General features: G+C 37.1%; 1 protein-coding gene across 1 annotated transcript; it reads right to left on the reverse strand.

The window, feature by feature from the left end:
* Positions 1-1,603: 1,603 nt before the first annotated feature.
* On the reverse strand, positions 1,604-13,547 carry LOC104589895 (kinesin-like protein KIN-12B). Its single transcript, XM_010248366.2, has 16 exons — positions 13,093-13,547; positions 12,781-12,918; positions 12,559-12,642; positions 12,316-12,441; positions 12,183-12,242; positions 12,044-12,097; positions 11,830-11,922; positions 10,270-10,365; positions 9,919-10,064; positions 9,608-9,757; positions 9,394-9,523; positions 7,909-9,276; positions 7,722-7,820; positions 7,483-7,635; positions 6,510-7,376; positions 1,604-2,177 (listed from the first exon to the last, which is right to left on the reverse strand). The coding sequence occupies exons 1-16, from the start codon at positions 13,411-13,413 to the stop codon at positions 1,881-1,883; spliced, it is 4,182 nt and encodes a 1,393-aa protein (XP_010246668.1). The 5' UTR covers positions 13,414-13,547; the 3' UTR covers positions 1,604-1,880.
* Between the last annotated feature and the right edge of the window lie 4,884 nt (positions 13,548-18,431).

Here is an 18,431-nt window from a genome sequence, read left to right on the forward strand (position 1 = left end):
CCGAATCCATTATGATCATTTTAAATATTGAAGGAGAAGAAAAAATCTTGTAGCTTGGCTAGCATTTTTTTTCTTAATTTTCCCTTCTAAAAATATAGGGTTCGATTATGATACCTGAAAGATATCATACTGGAAAAACTTACAGCGAACCAACGGGTATACCAATCAGGTGGTATTCATCAAGTTCACGGGGTTTCATTGATCAAATCTCTTCTGGTATCATGTCTTTCTGGTATACATAAAAATTATAATCATGGTTCAAAGTATCGATACTTTGGATATGCAAAAATCACGTATTGAGAGTTTCAATTAATCGACAAAAATCACGTATCATGTCATCTTTTAACATTTGAACATATAAAATCACCTAACTCTTAGTATTTAGAGTGTCAATTACCCAGAAAGCCAATACATCACGATACTTTAAACCTTGGTCATGATAGAGAATGGAGAATTAATTTAACCCGCAGTTTTTGTAAATTTTGAAGCCATCATTTCATGAATAGAAAATCTCGAAGACACAAGTTCCTTGAAGCCCAATTGGCTAAGAAAATTAAGGCTACCAAAAAAATGACCCTTTCCAATTGAGTTGACAAAATCAATTCAATTCCCAATCTTCAATTACCAAAAAAAAAAAGAAAAGGATTCCCAAAAAACATTATACGCTCACCACAAAAAAAAAACAAAAAAGGATAAAAGAAAATATCAATACACTTCTCTTGTTGAAGTAGTGAGAAATCATAGGCCTCTCAAGCTCTATCAGGGATTATTTGGTCTTGCTAAATTTTATATACATATAAGGGTTATTGGGGATTTAGAAACACTTTACAGGTCATTTGGTGAGGTCCATCAACCTCATTGATTGGATTGACAAGGGGAGGTGAGTGGTCATTTTGACGAGGCACCATCAACCTCATTGATGTATTGACAATGGAAAGTGAAGTGTTTTGGAGATATAAGTTAGTGAAGTGTTTTGGAGACATGGAGGGTCAATGAAATTTACTCCAACAATAAAATAGTCTAGGGTCTTCTACAACAAGTAAAGGTGAAAAAGAATCCAAAATAGAATAACAATATTGGGTACCTCACATGGGGTTGAAGTATTCAAGCTGTGGATTGATATAAAATTGGACTTGTCAAGAGTACAGGATTACATGGTTCCATTCGTTTGTAATGGAGGCTATGAAGTTCAATCTGAATGAAAAGGTGGTTACTTCTTCCTAATTATAACAAAAGAACATTTTTAATACTTTTGATGAATAACGTAAAAGGATTCGACACCAAATCAAAGATGACGGCTTTGGTATTTCATATCTTGGGATCAGCCAACAATTCATGATAGTTTTTGGCTTTCATACTGTTTCAGGCTTTGAATTATTTATGGTTTCCCCCAACCCCACCCAGCCCTTTTACCGGCATTAAATTTCTGTTAAAAAAAAATAGAACTCTAACAAGAAAACAAGTGGTGAAAGATAAACGAAATAAATCACCACAAGAAAATGCTCAAAAGAATATATATTATTCTAAATGCTCAAAGTAGCTGGTATTACCAAAGGAAATGATCAATAATTGCTAGAAAAGTAGCTCTCATGTAAGGATCTCATTGGATCAAAATGCTCAAAAGAATATATATTATTCTAAATTGTTTCCAACTCTAGTAACAAGAAAACAAGTTGTGCTTTAACTTGAAAAGATAGAAAATGAAAGAATCATTCACTACACCATTTCCTCTGATCTACCCATTTCATTGGTCCTCACAATTGGTGAGAACAGATGCGTATCACCCAAAGGAATGATCAATAATTGCTACTACAGCCATTGATAGAAAACTATATAACAAACTATTACTATTACATACACAATTTGATCATACATTTCTTCTATATGTTGCATCGGTCGTATCCAGAGAACCATGGTTTTGAGAGTTCACCATCTTCTTCCTGGTAGAAATCAAACTCCTCCCTCCATCGTTGATCACCACCAATGCTGAGGCACTCACCTTCATCATATTTGACTATATTTGAATCATCATAAGTAGGTCTAAGTGCTTCTTTAGGTAGACGAGACTCTTCCAAGACCTGGTGCAGATTAGCAACTTCCTTTTCATGCTTTTTCTTCAATTTATCAATCTGTTTATAGGCCTTCTCGGCTTCTTGCTCTGCATCTTGAGCTTGCTTCTGTAACATGATAGAAGATGATAAAAAAAAGAATTAGTAATTGATACCATGCTGATGCAGTGAAAGTTAAGGATGACATTTCATGTGACTGAGGATAATTAAAGCCTCTAATCTTGGCGGATAAATCAATCCACTTTTAAGTATTACAGGAAGAGGATAATGAAGCAAAAGCATTAGAAATCTGAAATCTCAATGCTATCAAGAAAAAACTGCACAAGGAAAATATCACAATTATTCTTTTTCAGAAACATATTATGTAATTATTATTGCAAATTATGATATCAAGTAAATAAATCAAAATAGATATTACAAGGTTAGATTGTTGAAGTGAGATTAATCATGTTATGGAAGTTATCCAGTAATCATGTTAGACTTGTGTTATGTTTACCTAGGGAATAATTAGAACCTAACATAATTAGAATGAGCTTGGCAACAAAACCAGAAGCGTCGCATTTAAAGCTACTTTAAGAAGAAGAATAAAAAGAATATGGTAGAAGAGGAGATTGTGTGGTTATTGGATAGAGGGCCCTGTGGAGTTATACTCCCCCTTAGTGGTAAATTTTAATCTAAAACATGCCCACCAAAAAAGTGCTTATTCTGGCAAGAGGAACATGTGGGCCCCAACCATCTTACCATGTTTAGATCGGATTACTAAACCGCTTGACTAGGTTCCCCCCATATAAAAAAGTATACAGTATTTTTGTCTGTAGGATTTTCAGTATGATTCATGTATAAACTAAAACGTCATTTCGTTTCCAGGAGAAATCTACATCCTTTACTGGGTTTTTCTTTCCTAACAAGGAAAAATATTCTTTCCACTACACAAGAAGTTGCTGCTTCATTTAAATGGACCAACTAGCAGGCCTCTCATATGAAAAAAGTGCATAGTATTTCCTTCTTTGGGATTTTCAATATGCTCCATATATAAACTTCAAAAAAAATTGGGACTGTTTTAGTTTCCAAGGGTAAAAACTTCCCTTCCTAGCAGGGAAAAATACTTCTTTCAGGAGGAAAGAATACCAAAGTGCTGGCAGACTTTCAAGGATAAAACAGTCCTCCCACCCAACTAAATGGCAAATGGTTGTTTAGGAACTAAAATATCATGCAGCTTTTAATATCTTTTGAAATATCAGTTGGAGCTCTGTGCCAAGTTACAGATATGTTTTTAATGATAGCACACAGCAATGCCTGAGAACTCTAGCACCATGATGCAGATTTTATATTGATCAGCAGTAGCAAAGCAAAATCCCAGTTCTAACCACATGAAAGAAAGTTTCACACATTTGCCCACAGAAGCACAACATATCAGTAAGTGCATACATTTAGGATGGTGTGTTTGGTAGGTGCCATGGTGTTTAGAGATTCTGGCATGAAACATGGAGTACAATATTTTCATTATCGTTTCAAACACAGCCACCCACATAGAACAAATGATGCAGATTTTATATTGATCAGCAGTAGCAAAGCATAATCCCAGTTCTAACCACATGAAAGAAAGTTTCACACATTTGCCCACAGAAGCACAACATATCAATAAGTGCATACATTTAGGATGGTGTGTTTGGTAGGTGCCATGGTGTTTAGAGATTCTGGCATGAAACATGGAGTACAATATTTTCATTATCGTTTCAAACACAGCCACATAGAACAAATGAAGCAGGAATTCCCTTAAAAATGTAATTCCCACTTGTGTACAAATCCACTACAAAATGTAGTTCCCATTTCAAGTTGAATTCTCTACTAAATGTAGTTTTTGAATGTTAAATTTGAACTGCCTATATGACATTACAAATTTTATTACATATGTTTGTTCATCTCAGAATATAATATAATATAAATGAAACTGAAGAAGAATCAGTGTTTTAAAAGCGCAAGGCGCAAAAAAGGTGCAGGGGTCAATTTGCACCTGAGGCACAAGGCACAAGGCAAGAGGCACGTGCCTTTTTGAAGCAAGGTGAAAAAATACAAAAAAAAAAGCTAAAAAATCAAAAAAAATGTCAGAAAATTCAAAAACTGCCAAATTCAAAAAAAAAAAATCAAAAAATATTAAGCATAATATTACTAAAAAAAATAAAGTTAAATTTAAAAATAATGTTTTAAAAAACCTATTTTCTAAAATTAAAATACATAAAATAAGATGTATAGCATATTCAAATGAGAATTTAAAAATAAAATCAAACATATAAAACATTTTCAAGCATGTAAAACCTCTAATCTCTTTTTTCACTCAATTGCAGTACTTCACATAGCTAATGTAATGTAAAACATATTACATTACTGATTCTATGAGCCGCCTTTGTGCCACGCCCCTCAAGGCAAGCCCAAACAAGTCCACATTAGGTCTTAAAATCTTAGTTTTCACACAAAAAATAATGATTTTATAGTTTTAATTGCTTTTTAAGAAGACATTTTATTAGGATGAATGAATGAACTACATCACCAAATTGGGGGTTCTCAGAATATAATATAATAGTTTTTTTTCATACACTTTTGAAAAGTACAATTCTATTTGTATTTGATTTATAATGTGTGATTAGGAGAGTGAAGGAACTTATTGTCAAGACAAAATATAATATATTGGACTACACTACCAGAATCTCTATTCAGTTAAGTTCCTTCACTCTCCTATAACACTGAATAGAGTTTCTGGTAGTGTATTAGGATGAATGAACTACATTACCAAATTGGGGGTTCTCAGAATATAATATAATAGTTTTTTTTCATACACTTTTGAAAAGTACAATTCTATTTGTATTTGATTTATAATGTGTGATTAGGAGAGTGAAAGAACTTATTGTCAAGACAAAATATAATATATTGGACTACACTACCAGAATCTCTATTCAGTTAAGTTCCTTCACTCTCCTATAACACTGAATAGAGATTCTGGTAGTGTAGTCCAATTGTGTTTTGTCTTGACAATAAGTTCCTTCACTCTCCTAATCACACATTATAAATCAAATACAAAAGTGTATGAAAAAAAATATATTATTTGAGGCACAATCACTTGATTTGGAAGGGCCATATATGTTTTGTAGTGATCACCATGACTTATTATTTCACAATACAAGAGTGGGAGTAGTCCTCAACTCAGGAAAATCAAGGAATTGACTCAGGTCCAGTGTTTTAAAAGCGCGCAAGGCGCAAAAAAGGTGCAAGGGCCATTTTGGGCGCAAGGCGAGGCACACACCTTTTTGAGGCAAGGCGCACAGTTTAAAAAAAAATAGCTAAAAATTCAAAAAATGCAAAAAAAATCTAAAAAAATTATAAAACATAATATTAATAAAAATATAAACTTAAATTTTAAAATAAATGTTTTAAAAACCTATTATCTAAAATTAAAATACATAAACATAATATGTAAAGCATATTCAAATGAGAATTTAAAAATGAAATAAAACATATAAAACATTTTCAAGCATATAAAACCCACAATCTCTTTTTTTGTCAATTGCATCAAGTAGCTAATGTGACATATTACATTCCTAATTCTATGAGCCGCCTTCACTTGCTTCGCTCGCTCACCAAAGCTTCGAGAACCCCCTATTTGGTAATGTTGTCCATTCATTCATCCTAATAAAATATCTTCTTAAAAGCAATTAAAACTAAGAATTTAAGACCCTAACATGGACTTGTTTGGGCTGGCATTGAGGGGCGTGGCACGGGGATCCGAGGGCTCTGCCCCCGGCCCAGCCGCCAAACTCAAGAAAAGGAAAAAAGCAGCAAATTTTCAAAAGGGCCCAACCGCTAGACTCAAAAAAAGGAAAAAAGCAGCAAATTTTCAAAAGGCGCGCACACCTGGGCTAAGGCACAAGGTGCACACCAGGTGTGCACCTTTTAAATCGCTGCTCAGGTCAGGTATAAAGAACCATTAAAGGAAAACTTAAGCTTTGGTATTTGCAAGGATCAAAATTTCGATAACTACACCTTTCAGGCGTATCACCTATTTAACCCTCTTTCTTTAATGAATATAAACTAAAAAAATGCAAGGTTTTTAGTACCGATACACCTCTGCCGATACACGGGCGTATTGAAACTTTGAACCTTGGGTTTTTGGCTGCCAGGGCACCTAAATTGACATCCTTCGAAGGTTGGCTTGGGTGTACAAGGTTAGATTTGAAAATGTATGAGAAAATGAAAATTCAAACCTTGGGCATGCACAAATCAGAGATCTAAACTCCATATAACACAGAGAGCACACTTGGATGGTCATGTACACAGATCTAAACTCCATATAACACAGAGAGCACACTTGGATGGTCATGTACACACACACACAAGGAGAAATGGGAAAACAAAGAGATTAACAGAAACCAAATCCAATTTACACACCTGGGCAGTGGCTACTGCTTCTTCTGCTTCCTTAAGCCGCACAAGTAGTTCACCAGCAGCCTGTACAGCTTCAGCTGTATCCCTTAGTTGAGCTTGAAGGCCTTTATTCTCATCCCTTAAATACCGCCTCTCCTTTTCTCTTTCAACTTTTAGTGCTGAAATTTCTGCAGCAAGGGAGTTGATGAACTTAGATTCAGCACCCTTGACTCCAGCTTTTGCAGCTGCTTTTTTAACATCTTCTATTCCTTCTTGGATCATACGATGTCTTGCAAGCAATGCAAGATGCTTTTCTTGAAGTTCTGCATACTGTTCAAGAATACGTGCATGTCCCTGCATTGCCATCTGCATTGCTTCTTTCAGCTCTTCTGAGCATTTCTTCTCAGAATCAAGTTCCTGCTTCCTTTTCTCTGCAAGAGAGCGGCTAGCTTCCAGTTCCATCCGTAATTCTTCAGAAAGAGAAATCCATTTGCTCTCTGCCTCGGTCCAACGTTGTCTCTCTTGTTCAAATTTCTCCTCTGCACTTTCCTCATTGGACTGAGGAGTGCATGGAGGAGGATGAGTCCCCTGGTCAGATTTCTCACCAGCACTTTCTTCAATTGACTTGGGAATTGCACACAAAGGTGCTGAACTGGGCTCACATGAATAGGTCAACTGCAGCAAAGGACTTCGTTTTCGAGCTGATATGGATGACGATGAATCCAAATAGTATTGTAGCTGGCTTCTTAAATTTTGAATCTCTTCCAACAAGACATCCCTTTCACCCAAATCAAAGAAGTTTCTATACCCATCCAACTCTTCTTGAACCCTTTTTAACTCAATTTTTGCCCTCAAAACCTCAGGATGGTTTTCATATTTCTCTTGCAGAAGCTGTACATACCAAACAATAATAATATGAATAGGGCAATTAAATAGACATAAGGAGATAAGAATAGGATAAATATCAACACATATTAGTTGGAAAATCCTAACCTACCTTGTGCTCATGTGAAAGAGATACTAATTCTTCCTCCATGAACTCCTCAGTGGGTAAAATTCCATCCATGAGGCTCTCAAGGCGAAAAATCTTATCCTCCCGTGTTTGTTCTATGATGGCATTGCATTCCCTCTCATGCTTGTATTGCTGGACCTGTCAATGGAGACAAAACTAAAAGTCATATTGAAAGAAACAAATAGATATTTACCATCAAGAATTGAAATCTAAAATACACCAACCAGACGGTTCAGCTGCATAATTTCAGCAGTTTGCTTGGCACAATATTCTTCGAGTGCCATTTCTCGTCTGATTGCTCCAGCTAAGACCTTTTCCACTGCCTGCATCAAAACAGAAATATTAAAAACTCATATATAGATGATGAAACAACAATGAATACTCATATAATGCTGGCATTATTTGGCATACCTTAGGAACTTGCTTCTTAGATTTCTCATTGGACAGTGATCCATCAAATGGTACCAATTGCATATCTGAGAAATCATTGCCTTCTTTCAACTCCCCTTCATGTGTTCTTTTCTTGCACTTATTACATACAAATGACGGATCTTGTAGTGCCTCAGAATCTTGAGGTAGAGTTTGTATACCAGCATCAACCTTGTCAATTTGCAAAGAAGGCTTAAATGTAAACCTGAATGTGGAGTGCCTCAAAGCCGAACTCTGCCGGTGGCTATCAATAATTTCTAGACCACGTCGGAGACTTGCAGCCAAGTGTTCTGTTGGTGTAAGGGAATTCTTGCTTGTTTGAGTACTTGAAGAATTTACAGTATCACTTTTCAAGGAACGTGCAAAAGACAGATGTAGAGCCTTTGGACCAGAATTGCTTTCTTCTTGTATTTCTTTTTGAGATGCTGACAACATTGAAGATGTCCTAAGACTTTTCCTGCTGTTACTGATGACTCTTGGAGAGACACTCAAAGTGGGTGATTGAAGCACTGGAGACACATCATAAGGTACTATGCAAAGGTTAGAAGGAGGCACAGAATTTTGAGAGCTAGTGGAAGAATTATAATGCGGATCTGCAACTGTAATGCTCACTGAACCTTCACTATCTGGCAAAGCGGAGGGTTCAACTTCAACAGGTTTCTGTTGGGAACCTTCAGCAGGGGAATTATTGACTGAGGGCATAGGAAATTTCTCCTCAACGGGATTCTCTGAAGAGCTCACATCAACTAAGTTAGTATTTCTATCAACCATATTCCCTTCCTTGTCATTTTCCTCAGCATGATTTTGATGGTTTAGACCATCAGGACTAGAAAATTGTGGAGCATCAGGAACAGGTTCACCACCAAGAACATCAATACCTATTTCATTCTTACCAGTCTCTTCCAATGCTATTTCTTCAACATGACAGTCTTCCATGTTAACATCAGCTTCCTCAGATGCATGATCACTGACACATCCAGGTACTTCACTGGGCTGGATTTCTCTGCAAGCTTGTTCATCGGAAGATTCAAGTTGAGAATTTGACTGGATTTCTCTGCAAGCTTGTTCATCGGAAGATTCAAGTTGAGAATTTGACTGGAAAGTTTGCAGCTTCTTGTCTTGACTAATGTTTTCTTCACAACCTGCAGACTGAAGACCAACTTGAATGCAAAGTCTCTCAACAGCTTCCTCGTCAATCTCCATCTCCTCATCACTATCCTCTTCAACAGTCATTGGACGGTTAAGACTCAGTTTAAGGAGATTCAAGCTTCTACGGGCATTCCATCCCGTTGAATAAGCTCCATTAGGATTTGTTGAATTACCATTTGCTTTCATTCTAAGAAGTTCATCCTGTGAGAATACCAACCAAGGGGACCTTTCACATGTTTAAAAATTAAACTTGAAAATGAGAAAAAAAAATCTGTCCTAAAACAAAAAGAAAATTGGAAATAAGGGAAGAAGCAACACCTTCAGCTGGCGTATCACTTCTCTCAAGAAATTAACATCATCTTGCATCACTTCATTAACGACTGCCTTGTTTTTAATGGCCTTTGCACGCTGTGCAAACCTTAATGTACTAAGTGTTTCACTCTTACAGCTGTGAATTTTCAATGTACATGAGTTTCCAATACCACCAGAGAGAAAGAAATAGTGTGAATCCAGGCAAGTATCTGAAGATTACCTCTGTGCAGGAGATATTGCACAGATCATTGCAAGCTTTGCATTTCCACCTAAAGATTCCTGAAGTAAGAATGTCAATCTAGAATCCCTATAAGGGATATGTCTGTGTTTTCCTGTTTGTGAAACTTCTGCAAGAATATTTATCAAGTTCCTGAGATTCCAATCAGAAACATAGATCAGTACACAGCTGCTATGTTGTAATAAAAATTTCAATACAAACATTGAATAACGAAGTAAAGTAATATAGTTAGAGCAAGATTCGAGCAGAAAAGATTTCCATATAAGATAAGAGTACTGAGTAATATATCATACCCCAGCTGTGACAGAGATCGATTAATATTCCCTGCTTCTTTCAAGCGTTCACCTGCTGCACCTGTTAGCTTCTGTCTTTCTGATCCAGCGAGATCAACAAGATTTATTCTACTTGTCCTGAAGCTGCTCACACCATCTGACATGCTCTGTAAAGAAGAACCTTATGTTAGATTCAGTGTAACATAGTTTTTAACAGAAACAAAAATAGAGTCAATGCTTATGCATCGAACTTCATAAATCCATACTAATAATATACTGAGAACTAATGAAGTTAACTCTTGGATCTGAAAACTAACACTAGATGATTCAAATATTCTATTTTTAGAATAAGAGAATGGAGATTGAACTAACCTTGCATCGTGATTCAACAACGCAAGTAAATACACTATGTGAACGGGAGCTCTCTGCATTAATACTCGTTGCACCTGTTCTCCTGTTTGATATTCCCTGTACCAAAATGCGTGGTAAGCATTATTATATTTGGATAAATTTCACTCATTCGAAAGACATTGAACACAACCCATGCCATTAAAGAGTGCTCATGTTTCAAATGCCAAGACAACCTAGAGAAAGAGACCTAGTGACATGCCTTTTGTGCATATTCAGTCAATTCTGATAAAATAGTAAACATAGCATATAATTCAGTTAAAGCAATGGATTGCATGTAAAATAGGTGAAGTGGATAAAAGCTTTCAATATGTTGACCTTCTTTTTTTATCTAAACAGTCCTATCACCTCTTAAAAAACAGTATTAGAGGCTGGAAAGATCATAAGTTAATTTCAATTGATGATCTTTCAATCCAACACTTTTGGAGTCTATGAACTGAATTTTTTCAATGGATTGGACTAGTGTGCAGAGGTGGAAAAAAAATAACACTCATCACAGCCAGGAAAGATATATCCCCAAGGACATGCTAATAAAACAACTCTAGAAAGCGGCTGCTGGTCCTTTTTACAATGTCTGACTGCAGCTTCTATTCTTAGTCTCCCTCAAGTTTCTAGGCCCCCTCCCCAAATAATCAAAAGGGTTATTTCCCATCAGGTTGGCGCAGTAAGGAGACTTTGACACCAATCAATCAAAAGGGTTATTTTCCATCGGGAAGGAAGACCTCAACCAGCAAGAGCCATATCCTTCAGCTTCCCTCTCCTCAATATATCTTGATAAGCATGTACCTGGTGTTATCTTCTATACTCCTGGGTAACACCCCTGTGAAGAAAGGATTTCTACTCAGAATGTCCTCTTGTTTGAATTGACTAACCTCAAAAAGCTTAGATGTCTGTTTGACTGTAGAATTAATGAATCCATTGTTCACCTTGATGCAGCACCTATATAGTGTTTTGTTTCTCATGATCCATTGGATGAACCTTTTTCCTTGGTCCAATTAGAGGAGAAAAACTATCAGAATTGGAATTTGAAAATCATTCCTAAGATGATTGGCACAAGGTATTTCTCTCTTTGGCAGGAAAACAAAAGGATAAAGAAAGGTCCTAAAACTACTTTTAATCAAGTTACAGTAAACAAAAAAAAACACAAAAATATGTTGTACATACTAGTGTAAGAGCATGTTCCGTGTGAGTATACAAGTAAGTATTAACCACGTATGATATTTTTATGATATACATGAAACCCAAGGCCAGTGCCCACTTTATATAGTATAGATTACAGATACTTCTCCTCTTTTATTGTTTTACATACAATAAAATTCTGAAAACTAAAGAGAAGTTTCCACTAGTAAGCATTCTTATGGGAAAGAAAGTATAACTAGCAGAATAGCAGTAGGGGTATGGGCATATTTTGCAGGCAAACTTGTCCCTTGGTGACATTCATTGGAAATAATTCCAGGAAATAGACATGCATATGCATTCATGATCCATTTATAAGTCTGATATCACCAGAACCAAATTGCTCACCTTTATCAAAAGCTGACTAACATCCTTCATTGTAGATACATATTCCTCTGTCAGGTTTTCAACATAAACACCAGACTTGACGTCTTCCCTGATCTGGAATACAAAACAAATAAAATAAAATAACATTGATAATCCAATCATACTGGGAAAGCAGTTTAACAGAATAAACCAGGACAAGTAATAGACAAAATGTTCTCACAGAACACTCTTTTACCTGGAGGTTCTTTTGATTTGGGTCCAACAAATCAGTGATTTGTTCATTATAAATCTGCCATAGAAGTTACATGAATTACAAAACGGCAGAAAGCAAATATAGACAAAGCATATGTTCAGAAGTAGTCTCAATACATTACCTCAAGAAAAGAACACCGGCATTGATACTTGAGTTGCTTGTCAGCATGCTTAACTTGCTCCTGGAAAAGGAAATATGAGACACTCTATGGTGGTAATGCCACATGGTCAGAAATTAAAAAGAAAAATTATTACCTCATTTATGCGTGCAAATAGTTGCTCTAAGACTCGAGGTGTTAACCCCTTTTGGATGCTTGGGAAATTTTCATGCAGCAAGGCATTGGCAGGTCCCAACATTGTATAAGTTTTTCCACTACCCGTCTTGATTAAGATAAATATGAGAATTAGCCACACTTCATGCATGAACTAGATTGCTTGCAAGTAAAAGGTTTAAGATAATCAGAACAAAAATCAAGCAGTTACAAGTTGATAATATACCTGTCCATATGCAAATATGGAACTGTTAAATCCGGCCAGACAATTTTCCACAAGGGGGGTACCCACAAGCTGGAATATATCTTCCTGAAAAAAATAAATAAATTACAGGTAGGACTTTATTAACAAACAATTATTCCAACAGCATATTCTCTAAAACCAAGCTAAACTCTTTATCTCAAATATCATAATTTACAGGAGAGGTACAGTTCCAATCATTCTCACCTGTGTCGCATCTGATTCTGCAACAGAATCAAATGTGAAGGTCTGTCCAAGAATTGACAAGGATTCACCGGAGACTTTCTGTACTATCATTTCTCCCTCTTCCTCGTCCTTGTTCGGAGGCCTCACTCGTACAATTACCTGATTAGTGCAAAATAATTGCAATAATTCAAATAAATGAGTGTCAAAATTAGTTCTTGTAATAGCGCAGTAAAGAACCCTAAATTCAAAAACAAAAAAAAAGGCAAAAACAAGACCACCAAGCCTTCCGACTTCAAGATCCTCACTAACAGCAAAGCTGGAAAAGAGACATACCTTCACTCCAGAGTCAGATGACAACGGAACACTATTTTCCGGAACGGTTTCCATGCTGAGCTTCCTTTTAAGAGGGTTAGGGTTCGAAGAAGGAGGTCTAGGCGGAAGAGGGCTTCTGATCTTTCCGGAAGCGGATGCCGACTTCCCCGAAAGTGAAGGGGAAGCAGAATCTGGTAATGCATTTGGATCTGCAGGTGGAGCGTTCTCCTTTTGCCTCCGAGAAGGTCTCTGCTTCTGCGAATAAGGGTTTGGAGAAGACGGAGTTTCAGAGGATGGGTTCGCCCTCAAGACTCCACTCTTTGGTAGCATGAAGTGCTTCATCTTTTGCAGAGATCTAGAGATCTACAGAGAGGAAGAGGGAGAGAAAGAAGAGAGAGAAATCTTGGTTAAGACAGAAGAGTGAGAAGGGGAGAGAAAGAGGGGGCGGAAGGAGGAGAGAGAAATGTAGCCGTTATGTGGGACGAGGGCAAGAATTTGAATTGAATCATCGAAACGATTCAATTATTTATATTTATTTATTTCTTAACTTATTTTCCATAAAATCCAAATTTTTTGAATCGTTGGACTGTTGGAGTATGCAGCAGGAGCGGCACGGGCGCTAAGCCGCTAAGAACTAAGGTGGAAGTCCGGATCTGGTCCCCACTTAACATCCCAACACATTGTCCCTACAACCATATCAACTATGCATCGGGAACATCTCGCCATGACACGGCTGCAATGGTGTTGGAACCATTGGTGAAATTCGTGTTGGGAGTAAATCCGAATTAGTTCGGACGATTCGGACTATAAGTTTCATAGATCGTAACTACGATATAAAACCCCTGCACGGTCAGAGTCGTCTGACGGACTCTGTTGCATCTGCTGCCCCTACGGGTTGGAGGATCCAAACCCGGACCCACCGTTTGTGATCCAAACTCCAAACAGGAATATTCTCTGTGATGAATGATTATAATTTATAAGTACAGGGCATCAGGTCAGAAAATGACAAAGGACACGGAGTAGGACGTTAAATCCAAGGGATGTACTTGGGTTTTGTTATCCTTAAGCGAGGAGAACCATTGGATTGGGACCCAGAATACTTTTCCATGAATACAAGTCCCGAATCCACCATTTAATGGATCCGAACTTTCAAGTAACTATGAGAAGAATCAGAGTTATCAATGATTTTACCATTTGCTTTCTGAGTATAAATGTATAATCTAAAGAGATAACTTCAAAAGAAAATGAATGTTTTTTTTTTTTCATATTATGGATTTTGGGTCCAGGTCTAGGTGGTTTAGTAGGTTAAAGTATGAAATTTTTATGTGTTTATATGTTATTCTTAGATATTTCGGTTATAGATTTAATGGTATTAATGTATTTATTTAATTTATATGCATTTTTTAAGTGTATCAAATCATTAATGTTTGTGTATTTATATCCAAATTGACCGATATATTACTTGGTATCGATATTTTAATCCTTGCCCTATATGGGAAAAAGCATCTCATCTCTATTCCCATTCCATTTGAGGCAAGTCCTTGTCGGGATTGGGGAAATAGGAAAAATTGTCATCCCTAGTGAGTTCGGTGTTTCCGAGCTCTCAGTCGTCACAGTGGGGAGTTTAGTGGCACTTGGTCTTGTAGAGATTACGCTCTTCAATCGGGCTAGTTGTGGTCTTCGGCCAGTTTTGTCCCGACCTCAAGACGAGTAAGTGCTCGGGAGTCTTTTCAGTAGCCACCCTCTATTGTAGGGGTGTCAATTAGGACTAGATTTGGTCCAATCCAATCCAGTCCAATGTGAGTTCATTATAAATGGACCAAGTCCAATCCAATCCAATCCAATGAATGTTTTGGACCAGTCCAATTCAATGTTTGGACCATCCAATCTATTCAAATTCATTTAGGTTTAGATTGATTTCAACGCAAACACGGTTCATTGACACATATATTCTTATCTTATATCGATGGACCAGATATTGGCTTAATCCAACCCAATCCAATATAAATTTGTTACGGACGAACCAATCCAATTCAATCTAATAAATATTTTGGACCAGATTGGTCCAATCCAATATGTTTTGTTGGTCCGTCCAAATTAATTTTGGACTAGGCGGGATCCAATTAAAAACCGGTCCATTGACACCCTTATCGGTATGTGAGTGATGTGATCCTAGGTCCTCCGCCATGGGCCGATCTGTGATGTGTGGTCCTAGGTCCTCAGCCATTGGAGGTCGGTCGGATCAATGCGCATAGTGCGACTCTTGGTCTTCAACCGTTAGAGGTCAGCTGGATTGGTGTGCATGGTGTTTGGTTGATTGGTTGAGAAGGAAGTAATTCTTTATTTATCTCGTAAATGCCCATAATACCCTTTTATAGTCAGAGATGCCCCTTGGTTTCCTAAAACCCTAGGCCATCGAAGACCAAAGCTTTCTTTAAGGCTCAATACAGAAGTGAAACTAAGAGTGTCTATGTTCAATGTTTCAAAATAAGCAGGTGCAATGGTGAAAATAATAGCAAATGAGCCATTTAACTCTTTGTTGTATAAATGTACATATCTAGCATATCGATATCTCAGGTTGCACTGCAGCAAGCTTTCTAGATGGTCTAGAACTAGAAGGCCCACTACCGACCAGATGTGTTGTTACTATAACCAAAGACCAAAAACCAAATTGATGTTTTCAAACCATCACCGATTGCTTTTTCTTGGTTTCTCAAATTTTAGCCAGTAGGTCAGCAGAAGATAAAACCTTACCTGCAGATGATCCAGCTATAAAATCTCTCAAGATGACAACAACAATAAATAGTCGTTGTGCAAAGTTTAAACCTTTATATTTTCCACAAACAACACTCTCTCAAGATAACAAAGCCTAGAACTAAAATTAATGGTTGATCCTTGTATATGCCCTCATACATGCAGCGAAATTATGGGTAGAACTGAAACTTAATGCAACCAAAATTTGAAGTTTGGAACATGAACCGGGACCCCAATTTAATGTCTGTTCGACACATTGAGGCAACCCATTTGAGGTTAAGGCCTGAAAAGTTTTACTTTCCCTTGATGTTCATGTAACTTTTCTTTGGGATTGACAACTATTAAACGTCAAGCAGAGAGGACCATGGGGACTAACAAAGCAAAAATATTTTGGTGGGGGAACCACAATGATTTCTGACGATCTATTCCATTATAGATAACAGTGATAATCCACGAAACGAGAAGACAATTTCTAATTCTATTGCAATATGGTAACAAATCAGGAATACTTTATGAGAAGAAGACATGCAAAAGAATAACTACAAGAAAAAAAAATAAAAGTAATTGCATGGGTTTGTATCTCAAGAATTTTCAAACAAAATTTTGCTCAGAATATGAAAATGAATGTAGACCTCTTTAACAAAATTAATAAAACCCTAAACAACGTAATGGTGTTAATTATAATTTAAAATCAATAGAAACAACTTCCCTCCATTCGGCAATTTATCTAAAAAGATGACCAGAACGGCAATTGACAAACATTGATTCTATGAAATAGGAGAGTTATAGGAGTATGGCAGGAGATGTAGCCCCAATATTTTTACATGGGAAAGAATTGAACCTGGCACAAATTTTGTATCAGATAAAAATATAAATTATAATAACAAACAAACGTAAGTAGACCTCTTTAACAAAATTAATAAAATCCTAAATGAATGTAGACCTCTTTAACAAATTTTGCTCAGAATATGAAAATGAATGTAGACCTCTTTAACAAAATTGATAAAACCCTAAAGAACGTAATGGTGTTAATTATAATTTAAAAATCAATAGAAACAACATCCCTCCATTCGCCAATTTATCTAGCAAAATAACGAGAATGGAAATTGACAAACACTGTGGTGAGAACGTAAGAAAGTGATTAATAGCAATTATAAATGTAGAAGAAGAAACCCTATGAAAAAGAAAAATGGTACGATTTACCCTCTTTAACTCCTTTCCGTTTCAATGGATGAAAAAAATATTAACTTCGGTCACTTGGTGGAGCAGCGGCAACAAGTGAGAATGATGAGGGCAGATTTAGCTCACAATCTAATATGAGAGACTTGCAGGTCTCTAAAGAACTACGAAACTCAACAATCAATCCAGCTCGGCACTCTGATCAGCTAGGCACCTAATAGGCAGCTCGGCCCTCTAGTTAGCTCGACACCTAATAGGCTGCTCGACACTTTGGTCAGCACGTCACCTAACCTGCCTATCTCGGCCCAATCAGCTCGTCACCTAACCTGCCTAGGTCGGACCAGTGAGTATGGCACCTAACCTACCCAGCTCGGCACAGTTAACTCGGCACCTAATCTGCCCTCAGTTCGGCCTAGTCAACTCGGCATCCAGGTCATCCAGCAAAAGTTCTCCACTTCGGCCTCTGAGTCATCGGCCACTTGGAAGCATACCAAATGACGAGGTACTTGGCACAAAAAATTGACACTTCACAAAAAATTGATTCATCAGAAAAACATTATCAGAAGAAGACATGCAAAAGAATAACTATAAGAAAAAAAAAAGTAATTGCAGGGGTTTGTATCTCAAGAATTTTCAAACAAAATTTTGCTTAGAAAATGAAAATGAATGAAAGCCTCTTTAACAAAATTAATAAAACCCTAAAGAACGTAGTGGTGTTAATTATAATTTAAAATCAATAGAAACAACATTCCTCCATTCGGCAATTTATCTAGCAAAATGATGAGAATGGCAATTGACAAACACTAATTCAGTGAAATAATCATTTGCAATACAAAACAAATCACAGAATTCATTTTACAAGTGGTGAGAACGTAATAGAGGGATTAATAGAAATTAAAAATGTAGAAGAACAAACCCTATGTAAAAGAAAAATGGTGCAATTTACCCTCTTTAACTCCTTACCGTTTCAATGGATGAAAAAACTATTAACTTCGGTCACTTATGGAGCAGCGACAACAAGTGAGAATGATGAGGGCAGATTTGGCCCTCCAATGATATTGTGACACATGGCACATTGGAATAACTAGATGACACCCAGAACCACTTAGGCAACAAGTTGCCTTAGCCAAGTTGGTGGTGTCCAATCTGACGGCCTGGCCTAGGCGCGACCTGGCAGCCTGCCACAGGCTCTGACCTGGCGACCTATGAGACATGCTCACCAACAAATTCGACATGCATATCCTATCACTCCTACGACCCTTGGAAGTTGGCTCACGTGCCGAACAATCCAAAGGGTGGTCAATGTGCATGGCGGTTGCCTCAAGGAATCTCGGACCACTTAGACGACCTCGCAGAAATCTCGGATGCGATGCGTGAAGCCCACGCCAAACAATGCCTATATAAAGGCACCAACCCCAATGGCATAG

Source organism: Nelumbo nucifera, chromosome 1, assembly GCF_055504915.1.
Source record: "Nelumbo nucifera cultivar China Antique chromosome 1, China Antique-T2T, whole genome shotgun sequence".
NCBI lineage: Eukaryota > Viridiplantae > Streptophyta > Magnoliopsida > Proteales > Nelumbonaceae > Nelumbo > Nelumbo nucifera.

Bases quoted from the DNA above. Each gene is read 5' to 3' on its own strand.
- LOC104589895 (XM_010248366.2), bottom strand. From the start codon at position 13,413: ATGAAGCACTTCATGCTACCAAAGAGTGGAGTCTTGAGGGCGAACCCA. The intron at 12,243-12,315 runs GTAATAATTTTT...TTCCTTTTCCAG, and splicing joins TATTTGCACGCATAAATGAG to GAGCAAGTTAAGCATGCTGA. The intron at 9,277-9,393 runs GTGTTGCTTCTT...GTATTCTCACAG, and splicing joins AAGTGATACGCCAGCTGAAG to GATGAACTTCTTAGAATGAA.